Source organism: Camelus dromedarius, chromosome X (assembly GCF_036321535.1).
Source record: "Camelus dromedarius isolate mCamDro1 chromosome X, mCamDro1.pat, whole genome shotgun sequence".
Lineage (NCBI taxonomy): Eukaryota > Metazoa > Chordata > Mammalia > Artiodactyla > Camelidae > Camelus > Camelus dromedarius.
In genome coordinates, this window is record NC_087472.1 from 79,927,779 (window position 1) to 79,941,915 (window position 14,137).

The following is a 14,137-nucleotide window of genomic DNA, read 5'->3' on the forward strand; positions in this document are numbered from 1 at the left end:
TCAAAGGTTTACAGCAACCAAACGTGTGACAACTTAAACACGGCAGGAAATTTTTGTCACTTTAACTTACCTTATGTCCACCTCCATCACTGGTGTGGCAGTGGACTTAAAAACTGTAGTCTGTATTCCTAGTATAAGCATCCCTGGTTCTGGAGGGAGCAGAGTGGACCTTGCTCCCAAAGAATTGTGTTCTTCTGTTTAGACCACACTGTAGTTTCCCCAAAAGACTGATGGAAGGGACTTCTGTTTGTTTCACCTACCTCAGAACTCTACCAGGGCAAGCATTTCAATGGAGGAGGATCCCCTCTAAACCTCGCAAGACAAATGAACAAGCCAGAAGATGAACAAGGGCAAAAAACCAAACAAACCAACCAACAAGTTAGGGCAAACAACAGACATGCCAAAGGCTTGGAAGGAAAAGCTGGGGAGTGAGATTTGGGGAGAACAATGACTTTAAAAAGCTCCTGTGTACACTGTAGAATTTAGAAGCCACACGCAGACCCAGAGCAAGAGGCATGCTCAGAAGAAAACCTAAAAAGACCACAGACCTTAACCTCTTAGTGATCTTTATGCTCAGCACAAGCAAGGAAGTAAAAGCTGAAGTAGAGCTGGAAGCAGCATGGCTAAGTGTAGAAGGAGTGACTCAACACAAAGGCAATCTACAAAGACATAGAGCATTCTTTTTTCTTTTCTTTCTCTCCTTTTCCCTACTTTTCTTTCTTTTTTTTTTTTTTTGGAGGGGGGGAAGCCCCAAACATTTAAGAAATCTTTTTCATGTTACTGCTGACATAATTATTGGAAAGGAGACTACAGTGTCCACACATGACAAGGAATACAGTCTTTGCAAAGATAGAGTGGAAAGTCACTAAACAAACACCTGTAGACCACAACAAGCAACAATGACACACACTAGAAAGGGAGGAGAATCTGATTTCAGTAATTGCTGGATTAAATATTCAAAATTCCAAAACACTACCAGAGCACCACGCTAAAGGAACAGACACTTCAGGGACCACGTCCTACAGAGAATACAGGTTATTTAAAAAAAAACTCAAAAAGTCAGTTTTCAATAAAAAATTGTAAGGCGTGTAAAGAAACAAGAAATTATGGTCCAGTCACAGAAAGAAAACAAACAACAACAAAAAAAGAAAAAAAGAAAAAAAAGAAGAAAAAGAAAGGAGTTAACAAAAGCTATTTCTGAAAATGCACAGACCCTGGAGTTACCAAACAAATACTTTTTACCAACTATCTTAAAATAGGCTTAAAGAGCTAAAGAAAACAGTAGACAAAAACAAAAGGAAACAAGGAGAACAGTGTCTCAACAAATAGATTATCAATAAAGAGACAGAAATCATAACAAGAAAGGAAATAAAAGTTTGAAGTTGAAAAATATAACTGAAATAAATTCACTAGGGGGTTTCTAAACAGGAGATGTGAACAGGCTAAAGAAAGAATCAGCAAACTTACAGACAGGTCAAATGAAACTGCCCATTTTGGAGAGAAGATAACAGACCCGAAGAGACCCATGGGACATCATCAAATATACTAACGTGTGCATTGTGCAAGTCCCAGAAGAAGAGGAGAAAAGAATATTTGAAGAAATGATGATCAAAAACTTCTCAAATTTGACAAAAGACATGAATCTATATATACAAAAAATTCAAGGAACTCCAAGAAGGATAAACCCCAAGAGGGATAAACTCCAAAAGACCCACACTAAGACACATTATAATCAAACCATAAAAAGCCAAAGAAAATCTTGACAGTAGGAAGAGAAGCAACTGTCATATACAAGGGATCATTAATAAAATAGCTGATTTCATATCAGAAACACGGAGGCCAGAAAGCAATAGGGTAACACACTGAAATTGCTGAAAGGAAAAAAAAAGCCAACCAAGAACTCTCTATCTGGCAAAACTACTTTTCAAATATAAAAAAGAAACTAACACATTCCCAGAAAAACAAAGGCTAAAGTTTGTCACTAGCCAGTCTACCCTAGAACCGCTAGAGTTTTTCTGGCTGAAATGAAAGAATACAAGACAGTAACTCAAAGCTCTATGAAGAGATAAAGAGCTACAGTAAAGATAGCTATGTTAAGTTGAAGACTCACACTTTACAATTTTTTGAAGCTTACCTCAAAGCTAGAGTAATCAAACCAGTGTGGTACTGGCATAAAAACAGAGATATAAATCAGTGGAATAGCATCAAGACTCTAGAAATAAACCCATACATTTATGGTCAACTGATTTTTGACAAGGGTGTCAAGATCATTTCATAAAGGAAAAAAGTGTTTCCAACACATGGTGCTAGGACAATTGGCTATCCCTATGTAAAAGAATGCTGTTGGGTCCTTAACTCATACTATACACACAAATTAACTCAAAATGGATCAAAGATTTAACATAAGAGCTAGAACTATGAAAACCTAAGAAGTAAACAGAGGTAAATCTTTACAACCTTGGATTTGGCAATGGTTTCTTAGATATGACACCAATAGCATAAGCAACTGAAGAAAAAATAAACTGAATTTCATCAAAATTAAAAACTCTTGTGCATCAAAGGACACTATCAAGAGAGTGAAATGATAACCTACAGAATGGGAGGAAATACTGCAAATCATATAACTGATAAAGAATTAATATCCAGAATATATAAAGAACTCTTACAACTCAACAAAAGGACAAACAACTCAATTAAAAAATGAGCAAAGAACTTGAACAGACATTTTTCCAAGAGTAGGTATACAAATGGCCAACAAGCACATGAAAATCAAAACCACAGTGAAAAGAACACATCATATCCATTGGATCAGCCATAATAAGAAAAAGTGGACAATAATCAGTGTAGGTAAGGATGTGGAAAAACTAGAATCTTTGTGCATTGCTGGCAGGAAGGTAAAATGGTGCAGCTGCTATAGAAAGCAGTTTGGCAGTCCTCAAAAGGTTAAACACAGAATTGCCATATGACTCAGCGATTCTAATCCTAGGTATATAACCAAAAGAAGTAGACATAGGTCTTCAAACAAATACTTGTATGTGAACTGGAAATATTGTATTCACAAAAGATAAAAAGTAGAAGCACCCCAAATGTCCCTCAACTGATTAATGGATAAAAAAATGTTCTATATCCACGATGGATATTATACAGCCATAAAAAAGAATGAACCACTGATACAATGTGGATGAATCTCAAAAACATGCTAAGAGAAAGCCAGACGCAAAAGGCAACATGTTCTATGATTCCATTCACAAGAAACATCCAGAACAGGGAAATAAAGCCAAAAAGCAGACTAGTGGTTGCCAGGGGCTGAGAGGAAGGGGGGAATTGGGATGACTGCTTAATGGATATGTGGTTTCCTTTTGGGTTGATGAAAATGCCTTACAACTACACAGAAGTGATGGCTACACAGCACAGTGAATGTACTCAATATGACTGAACTGCATGCTTTAAAAGGATTAACTTTGTTATATGAATTTTACCTCAGTGAAAAAATGGAGCTGCTCTTGCCACACCCTGGGCACACTACACCCTGAGTCTTTTAATATGACAGTATAATGTGAAGATGGTACTCTTAATATTTACAACTGTTTCTTACCCTAGGTAGATGGCTGGAATTGTCCATGGCATGGACTCTGAATAAAATTTAGCTCTAATTAAAATTAGAGATGCTGGGACCCCGCTATCTAACTAAAAGTCTTTTAGGATAGAGTCTGAGAGCATCTCTAGATGAGTTTAGAACATAGACTGATCATAAGTCCATTAAAGCAGGTAACAAATTTATCTAGGTAACTCCAGGAACAAAGTGTTTTGACCTATAAAAAAGTATTCAAAACAATCTTTAAAAACTGAACCAAACTAACAATTCTTCTAATATCGAGCTGTCTGAACAGTAACCACTTGAAATATGGCGATGTGAACTGAGATACGCAGTAACTGCAAAGTACACACTGGACTTCAAAGACAATATAAAAAAGGGGGAAAGTCCCAATGATTTTTATATTGATTACATGTTAAAATGATAATATCTGGATATAATTGGTTTAAAATTAATTTCACCTACTTTTTTTTACATTAGTGTGACTACTATAAAATCTTAAGACTTGCATTGTATTTCTATAGGATAGCACTACCTCAAGGGAATTATTTAGAGAATTCTTTAAGGACATTTCTGAAAAACTAATACCTTATATACAAACCAACAAAAACCACCCTCAACAGTCTAGACATAAGTGACAAAGAAGTAGCCTATCAAGTCTGCTTTCCCCCTTGACTTGTAAAGAAAAACTGTATTCTTTGATGTGGGGAATAATACTATTTGCATAAAACAATTCAAATTGAAGAGAAAAGTTTTCAGTTGAAATGAATCTTAATAGAACCAATCCAATAATATATACATAAGAAAAGTGAACTCTAGAGTTCAAATAACTTGCCTGGTATTTATATAGGTGTCTAAATGACAGACTGGGGGCAGATAGGTCTTCCGCCATTTATTCCAGAACTGTTTCCACTTTACCCAACTATGGATAAAATATCACAGAATTGGACACTGAATGGCCTAAGGACAAAAACTATAGCCTAATGGTCCTGATCCTGGCTGTACACACTCTAGAGAACTTTTTTTTTTTTTTAATGTTGATGCCTGGATCCCCAAATCCAGATATTAATCCACTATATATTTTTTAAAAGTTTACAAGGAGATTCTAATGAGCAGCCAGGACTGAGAAGCACTGACCTATGTTACCCAGAAGCAAGCATAGGCCTCTTTTGAGAGAATTTTTTAAGTACAATTCAATAAGCAGGTAATGAAGGACGCAATCTGGTCTACAAGCCATGGCTACTTCAAGCAGCAAACAGAAACACCCAAGGATGATATGCACCCTGTAGGCATCCGTGCAACTGAACTCGGTATTACCAACAGCTGTGCTACTTGTTAAATATTTTGAACATCACCCTATGCAATTTCATGGCAATCCAAGGGAACATAAAAAGGACAGTACACTAATGTTGGACAGCACTTTAAGTCTAAAGCCAATGTAATTCACTTTACAAAAAAAAAAAAAAAAAAAAACCCAGAGAAGAAATGTGACTTGCCAAAAGTCACAAGTCTAGTTAACGGTAAAGCCCAGACTGGATACCAGGATGAGTCTAGTAATGTCGCCACATCATCAAGTGTTGTAGATTGTACATTGCAAACCAATTTGAGCATTGCAACCCACTCTTTTATAAATTAAATACAATGGAAAAATTAGAAAATGTATTGTTCTGTGAAATTGTTTTTGTATATACACATGTGCACTAGGTCACAATATAAAATATTAAAAAAAATCCCTTATTGTGTTATGATAAAAATAAGTTTAGAAAAAATGATCCTGTCACTCTGTAGTAGATGGGATCAAAAATAGTCTTTAAGTCACAGGGACTTATTTTCCGAGGAGTGCTTCAATGACTTCTTTTCCAGATTAAATTCCTATTGTTTCAGGGCTACTATATTTAAAAAAAGATACTAAGGAAGGGAAACAAAATCTTAATAATCTGAGTCCAGTTAAAAGAGTCTTATCTTGTAACAGAAATAATCCTTTCAGTTTCATTCAATGTGTAAATGGAAAGAATCCAGTTCTCTTTTGCAAGTTTCACATTTTGATCAATTTGTTTTTCAACTGTTAGTTCATAAAAGTTACCTGGTGTTCTGCTTCCTGGAACTTTCATGTATAGTTGAACTGTGTTCATGCCCAGTATGGTATGACCAACGTGGCTTAGAAGATTTCCTGCTGATACGACACGCACAAAAGCAGGAAGTTTGGTCAGCTCATGTAGCTGTAACTTCCACCTGCAATAAAATAACAGATCAAGAGTGAAACCCTGCTATAAATACTTGTGGAAGTTAACCGTATCTTCAAAAACCTTATGTTCCAATAAGAAAAACAATCAAATCTATAAATATTTTACTTTTGCATAGAAAATCCTGGAATGCTTAAATTTTCCGATTTATCCAAAGAAAACTTCCTAACAAAAAGCATAAAAATTACTGACCAAGTAAATGAAAGAAAAAGATTGACTTCCCTATTTTTATAACTGTTGTGTAATTCTATTTGATAAATATATTCTTATATAATTATACAAATATCATTTTATGATTGCATAACTAAATACAGTCAGGGTCTTGAAAATTTGTACAAGAGTTTTAGGTCAAGGAAAATAATCATAAAGCCTAGCAAAAATAATTTAGTTAAAACTTGTATACTGACTTAGAAAGATGACAAAGAACAAAGCAGAAGAGGACATTAGAGACAATTCCTAATCTTACAAAGGATACCTCTTTGCATCAGCTCACAGAAATAACTACTACAAAGACTTACTTTTTGTCATCAGACAGGTCAATGTTGGTCCCAAACTTTATGGTTTTAAAGGGTCCTTTTCTCCTCCTCCCGGAACTTAAAGAAAGAGACAATATTAGAAACACGCCTTTTAAGTAGAAATACTAAAAGGACATTAAAAATGACTTACTTATCTGAAGACGTAGATTCACTATCTGAGTGGTCTTTATGGTGACTTCTTTTCTCATTTTCTTCCTATGGATTAAGCAAAAGACATTCCAGCTTGGTATTTATTCTACAGCCAGCTATCCTTTCCAACATACAACTGAAAAATTCACATCTAGATCAATGTATTATCTGTCTTAAAACTTAAGTTTCTATAGACCTTTTTCACATGAAAATTTCTTGAAAGACCACATTAAATGGAAACCCAGAAAAATCAAAGCTCACTGGCATGGTATCAAACCTCCTCCATCAGCCACAAAGTTATCCTAAAAGCTCTTCCTTATTAATATTCTTCTGTAAGAGGAAAAACTATAGATTCTCATTCCTGCCCCATTTTCAAGAGGAAATTAAAGCAAAGTTGAGAGGGAGGCCCAAGAAGTATCAATCTTGATTATAAATTTCCTAAACTAACAGTGCATGTGTATGTAGCTATATATGTACGGAATATGTATGGAAGGGTGGAGGGTAAGATGCTCTCTATTCTTGATTGCGGACAAATGGAAGAAGTTCTTCCTGGGTTAAATCTCCCCCCAAACCCCCAATGAGTGAGACATGAATGATCAACACAACAATAGCATGGAAATTAAGTGCTAGATAAATATAGGTGCTGTTCAATGCAAATATTACTATTATTTATCATCTTTGTGTTACAGACATGGTATCTCAACACTGCCTTACGATTTCTGAGTTAGCAATACTTGGTGACATTTTGGCCTCCTTCCCTTTAAACGTATACATTTTTTAAACATTTGTCCAATTTTTCACATGTAATGGGCCCATGCTTCCAAAGCACACAAACAGTCATTCTTTCTTTGGTTATGGACTCCTTCCCATTTAAATACTCTGCCTTTTATCATCTTTGTTTTTCAACTTTTCCTTCAAATTTTCCTTTGATGACCTCTGAATCCTGTTTATTATGTATTCTTTTCTGACCATAATACTACCACTCAGTTGTTGAAGTGAACTAGAGAGATTTATATGGACAATGAATTCACTGCAACTCATGAAAGTTGTAGGACAGTTTTTATTAGATGAATTCTTCTGTAGGATATAGGGAATGGTAGTGAGAAAGGAACACAAATATGATTCACAGGTACAAATGTTGCCTTGACTGAAAAAGTGAACTCAGGGGAGAATTTTAAACAGAGATAAACAAATCTAATGAATTACAAATTAAAGACTTCTAGGCACATATTAAATTTCAGTTGTGGGATATGTACAGAACAACTTAGCACAGATAACTATTTGAGTAATACATTTAATAAACTCACTTTTATGGATGGTCTATGTTCACTTTGTGGGAGAGTTCATAAAGTTCTCATTTCAGTGCTAAAGGATTTTAGTAATGCTTCATTGCCGAAAGGCTTTCAATAATAATCCTCTGATTATCTTCCAAAGTTTTATTTTTTTAATTTTCCATATATCTTGAAATAATTTATGCCTCTCCTGGAGTTTCCTCTTTCAGACTAAAATGGGTAAGAACAACACTAACGCTTCCTGGAGAAGTTATACACCAAGTAATACTAACCTGGTAGAGTTTAATGGGAAGGTATAAGACTAGGGACTCTGCAGGCATGAGACTTAGTTTATCTTCTAACATCAGTAGTTCTCCATCAGGGGTAATTTTGCCTTCCAGGGGACACGTGGCTCGTCTGGAGATATTTTTGATTGTCATAACTGGGTTTGGGGGTAAGGGGTATGCTATGGGCATCCAGTAGGGAGAGGCCAGGGATGCTACTAAACATCTTACAATACACAGAACAGTCCCCCACAAGAAAAAATTATCCAATCCAAAATGTCAATACTACCAAGGTTAAGAAACCCTTCTCTAAACAGAAATATCCTAGAGATGAGGGAGACATCTCACTAGACAGTAACAATATTTACTTTATTAACCCATAGATTTGCTTCTCAGACTTAGTACTAAAAGCAACTGGACAGCAGTTATAAGTATTTTATATAAAGAAAAATTTATATAACAATAAAAATGAGGAGGAAAGTGCCCTTTCAAAGTAAAATAATATAAAATAATAAACTACCTCCAAAATAAAATAATCTTCAGGAAGAAATACTTACTCTTAATGATTCCTGGAAAGAGGAGGCCTGGTACTGTGCATATTTAGCAATTGTAGTATGAGATCGATTACTTTCACAATGCCAGATTTTCTTTGTTCCAGTGGGATCCCAGTTTTCATCTGCTGGCTGCAGCAACTGTGTCCTCACTTCTACCATATGTTCATTGTTAGCTTCTACCAAAGTTTTGGTAGAGAAAAGCCCCAGGTCTTCATAAATAAATAAATGTAGTTAATAAATGAAAATTATATTTGGAATAATATTTTAAAGTGCATTTTTTTGGTAAGAAAAAACAGGAGAAATGTTTCATGACACTCTATCCAATTCTCCTAAAAACCAACCAGAGCCTCTGCACATCCTGAGATTTGTGCTAGACTTGCACAACCTATACTGAAGTCCTGGACCTAATTGTCACGCCATCAACAGAGGGAGAATCAAGGGGCCAGGGGCTGAAGTTTCACTTGTTTATTTAATCTCTGCAGGTGACAGGAACTCCTTAGGGCACTACAGTACTTATTAGTAACATCAAGTTTTACCTATATTTCATATTAAAAATTTCTTTTATTAGTCAATCTAAACCATAATTATATAATTAGACAAAAATAAAAGCTAAATTTAAAAACCATCAGTTAATTGCCGGTAACCAATATCATCATCATATCTTCACGTTATGGAATAAAAAAGTAACACACACACACACACAAACACACACACACACACACTCCCTTTCTCTCTCTCTCCCTCTCTCGTTCTGTCCCTCAGCCAGGAAAGTATTAAAATGAAAATGTGAAAACCTGAAAAAGAATAAAAATAAGTTTCTGCCAGTGGTTTAAAAGTTAACAGATAACTAGCAAAGGAAATATAGAAACTTTTTCTTTTTCTTATTTAAAGCTTACCCAACTTAAGAGCTCCAGCAAGGCCACGTATTACTGTAACAGGGTTGTTTGGATTTGTACAAAATTGATGTAATGGAGGAAAGAAAGCATCACGTTTATTTTCCAACTGTAAAATTAAAATGTATGGTTAGATCTCCATAAAACAGACCTTTTGGAAAATATTATGCCAAATTCTTAATTATTGTAATTTAGATAAATAATGCATCCTTTGTGTCATTACTTCTATTTTATATTCTACAGCATTTTATCACTATGACTTTTGATCCTAATTGTAATTAGATAGTAACCACATACATTTCTCTTGCCCATTACATCTTAAACAAAAGATAAAACAAACTTCAACATCAGTGTGTTTTAAATATTATTCAGCCTTAAAAGGGAAGAAAGCCCTATCATTTGCTGCAACGTGGATGAACCCTGAAGACACTTTAAGTGAAAATAAGCCAGTTACAAAAAGAAAAATTGTGTATAATTTCACTTACATGAGGTATTTAAAGTAGTCAAATTCATAGAAACAGAAAGTGGGGGTTAACAGGGGAGACCAGGGAAAAGGAAGCTGTTTTTTTTTTAATGGGTACAGAATTCCAGACTTGCAAGATGAAAATGTCCTGGAGAGCTGTTTTGAAACAATGAGAATATACCTAACACTATTGAACTGTACACTTAAAAAATGGTTAAGATGGTAAATGTTATGTAATGTGGTTTTCTTTTTATCACAAAAAGAAAAAAAATCAAAATGTTTTCAAAATTACTGAATTTACGGGCTGAAGAAGACAACCCATAAAAGATAAATATTAATTTTACATTGTCTTCTCTCAGACCTCAGTTTAAAAGTTTTATTACATGTCTATCCCAGTGCTTCCCTAACATATGAATGGATCAATAAATACTGGCTGGAGCAAGGATGAATATGATAACATTTGGCCTCTAGAGGGCGAAAACAAGGTCATATCTCCAAAAACATTTATAGTTCAAAAATATTTTTCATTTGGAGTAGAAGTGGGAAGATGGAAGGAAATAGGGCAGGAGGACCTATTTCAGAGAAACATAAAAATAAGAGTTGCTTTGTTTAAACTCTTATCAACTTCCTGTATCGGATGTCTAAATGTCCATTAAGTAAAACCAATACCCAGTTTTAAAGAATCTATTAAGCTTTTTTAATGACATATCTATTACCACATTTTATGTTCTCAATTTTTTTGAAAGTAAATAATATTTTTTTTTGGTAGATGTATAAAACAGAATGAATGTTAAGGTCCTTAAAACTAGTAGAACACAGATTTAAAACCCAGCTTACTCAAAAAAAAGTTGTATTTTTAGGTAGTTTTCGCCTAAATCTGCTCAAAATCAGGGGCAATAAAAAAGTACTTCTCACTACTATAATGTAACCACAATTAAGATCTGAGAAGTCATTTTTTAAATGTTATTACAGAATCTTTTTGAACACATCATTTTCCCCCCCAAACATTCAAGCTGCTGCCAATAATTTAAATTTTTCCTAAAGGGCATCCATATTGATTTAAAGCAAGATCTTATGAAAGACAAGTAGGTGCAAACACTGGTTTGATTTATTTCTAGTCAGTCAATTCAGACTCACATAAATACTAGGTGTAGGTGGATTCAACTTGTCCTTTGGCAAGGGAGGGTATGGTGAAGATGGTGGTCTTGGAGGCGGACATTTATCCAATAAAATGCTACTGTTAGATAAGCCATTTTTACCTAGATTCCTTAAAAAAAGAAGAAGGGAGAATAAATCAGCTGTACATTTGTTTAGAAAACAGAAAAAAAAAATCCTGAATTAAGTCCTAATTAAATTACTGGGCAGTTGCACAAATCCATGAGATTTGGATCCACCAGGAAAAAAACTGAGAACAATGATTAATTTTAGTAAATACTTAGCTTGATTTCTATATCTTCCATTGAAGAAAAATAATAAAAAAGATACTGTAACACATGAATTATTGATGCCATTCCTTATTTTGCTTGTAATTTCCCAATTTATTTTCTTCACCTGAACTCCAATTTCCTCTCCACCATCTTCCACCATCAGATTCTTTCCATTAAATGTTAAAACAATAACCTGACCCAAAAAGGTCTAGGTAATAGTAAGAATGGAATATACCTCTCTTCTTATGCCTCATCTCAGTAATTATAACCAGACTATCTTTGTGACAATTGTCAAACCTGAAAAGACCTTTTTCCTTTCTTTTCTCAGATGTGGAAAGAATTTTCTGTGTAACTCCTTGACTAATAAAATTCAGCAAGACTCCAACCTACTAAATTTTACAGCAAATTATACCAATTTTTTAAATGAGGCATATAGTTGTTATCCATTCTCTGATACTGTATATAATTATTACTTACTAGTATTTGGTATTTCTTTTTCTTTAAGGCAGGTATCACATTTATTAAATTATAAATTCTTAAAACATAGAATTATTCCCAAATTGCAATTTTAGTCTAAGAAAAAGAAAGGTATTTCCAATTTCTTAAAAGTTTCTGTCTAACTCAGAAAATCAGCAAGATATAATTTTGAGCTTTCAAATCATTCCAGGTTAACTAACCTACCTCACCCAATTATTACAAGTTCAAAAATAACCAGTGCATTAAAATATCAAGTCCTCTTAACTTATTAAAATTTAAGGTAAGAATCTGAAAACTGTAATTATGGTAGGGAGTTAAAAACTTAGTAATTTTACTTACTGAAGAAAGAACTAGCAATTTTTCAACATAAATAGTAGAATATAGGTTGAAAAAAAATCAACTTTCCTTATTTTGCTATGTTTTTGTAGCAAAGAAATTTTGTAGCTTTTGTAGCACTGGGAAAAAACCTTACAAATCAGCTGGTTTTGGTTGGCACTAATGAAAACTAAGGCTTGAAATTACACTACTACAAACTTTTGAGATGTTACACTATATAATAGCATCATGGGTGTGGCTTTTTAACTTTCTCAACTACAAGTAAAAACGAAAGACTTCATAACAAGTATCAAAGGATAAATTAAGCTTATAATAACTGACTTTAAAAAAAGTATGTGAAATAGTCATTAAAAGTTGAATTTTAAGGTCAACTAACATTTAAGGTTAAAGGTTAAATAAATGAATATTCTACTCATTACCAGCTTTCAACATCTCTCCACAAAGCACGAGTGCCCAGCACATTTGAAGATAGACATCATACATTTAAGCTTTTAAATTTAGGTATAAAATTGGTACTAATTTATAAACTTCATGGCAGTAGAAAATACTTGACTGAGATTGGTAAAGAAACAACTCAAATATTATCTTTAATCCAACGAATGATAAAACATCCACTTACAATTTCCACATAAATAGTTTTCATGTTGAATCATGTATCAACCACTCTTTAACTTTGGATATTAAACAGAATATGACTCCAAATACATAAAATTTGTTTGCCAGAGCAGGAAATGGTTGTACTGTAAATGATTAATAGTTTAAGGAACTGGATCAAGAATTTTAAGGATCTGGACCAAGTATTAAAACTGTATCATAAAAGAGCCATCTTATACTAATTAAATGTAACACCAAAATTTAAGCTTCTACAGCATTATGGACATTGAGACCAGAAAACAGGGTTTGATAGATTAGCAGAATTCTGCCTCTATCATTTCTACAGTTACATAACAATTGAAAGAAAAAAAGCAGATGGGGAAAGTAAATAAAACAATGAAAAATGTAACTGCCTTTAATTTAAAATAGAAAAAAAAAAGAGAGAGGCATGATTAAGGGAGCTGATACTGAGTCAGCTGAATGGTGTAGTTGCAATTTTAAACTATGAAAGCAAAAGTATTGTAACTGCCTTTTGTTGTACAGCACTGACCACTAAGATGAATCCAACAAGAGTCAGATTAAAATTAACGAACACTTTAAAGACTAACCACATATGTGAAAAAATCAGAATTCACTAGGAAATCAAATTTTATTTAGCAGCTTCTTACTGTATTTCAAACACTGACTCTTTGCCTACTGAGGTCAAGTCTGAAACAAAAAGGAATTTCCCTTAAAGAACTGATGTAGGTAGTTGTCTATATCGTGACTGTAAGCGTTTTCCACTGAAAATACTTATCAATCCTAATCCAGAGCTGTGGATAACAGGAATAGATTTCATCCTCTGAATGAGTAAATGTCCAATACTGTTTATAATACTTCAAGCCAATCAGTGAAACTTTAATATAACAATCCAAAGTGGGAAAAGGTGTTGAAGTTAAAGAAAGAAGCAGGTGCTAGGTTTTAGAGATTATTCCATTTTAAATCCTTTTCTCCCATTTTGAAACTCTTTCCCTGAGCAAAGTAGAGTAGGAATAAATTAGTCATTGTCCAATTATTTTCAATATTGGCTTAAACTTACTTTCAAATTTATGCACATCATTTGTTAGAGAAATGGAAAAATGCTCTGTAGATAAACTGGCCTACACTTTATTTATCTTTGGTTATGAAGTTCCTAGACCAAAAACATCAAGTCTCCTGCGCCTATGTCACTTTCTCCTTCTAACTTCTGGACCTCTGCCCAGCTCAGGACACCATCAACAGAACAGAAATGGCAAACCTGATGCCTATCATTTGCCATCTTGACTTTTCTCTAAGCCTCGGAAGATTTTTATCTCC

At 34.0% G+C, this 14,137-nt stretch overlaps 1 protein-coding gene across 11 annotated transcripts in view; it reads right to left on the reverse strand.

The window, feature by feature from the left end:
• The window catches only part of KDM6A (lysine demethylase 6A), a 168,113-nt gene that overhangs the window by 20,760 nt on the left and 133,216 nt on the right, over positions 1-14,137 (reverse strand). For all 11 annotated transcript variants that reach the window (XM_031445376.2, XM_031445379.2, XM_031445377.2 and 8 more), the window contains 6 exons: positions 11,106-11,235; positions 9,509-9,614; positions 8,616-8,821; positions 6,505-6,569; positions 6,357-6,431; positions 5,679-5,827 (listed from right to left, as the gene is read on the reverse strand). In XM_031445376.2, coding sequence (XP_031301236.1) covers positions 5,679-5,827; positions 6,357-6,431; positions 6,505-6,569; positions 8,616-8,821; positions 9,509-9,614; positions 11,106-11,235 — 731 coding nt within the window. The remainder of the gene's footprint in view (positions 1-5,678; positions 5,828-6,356; positions 6,432-6,504; positions 6,570-8,615; positions 8,822-9,508; positions 9,615-11,105; positions 11,236-14,137) is intronic.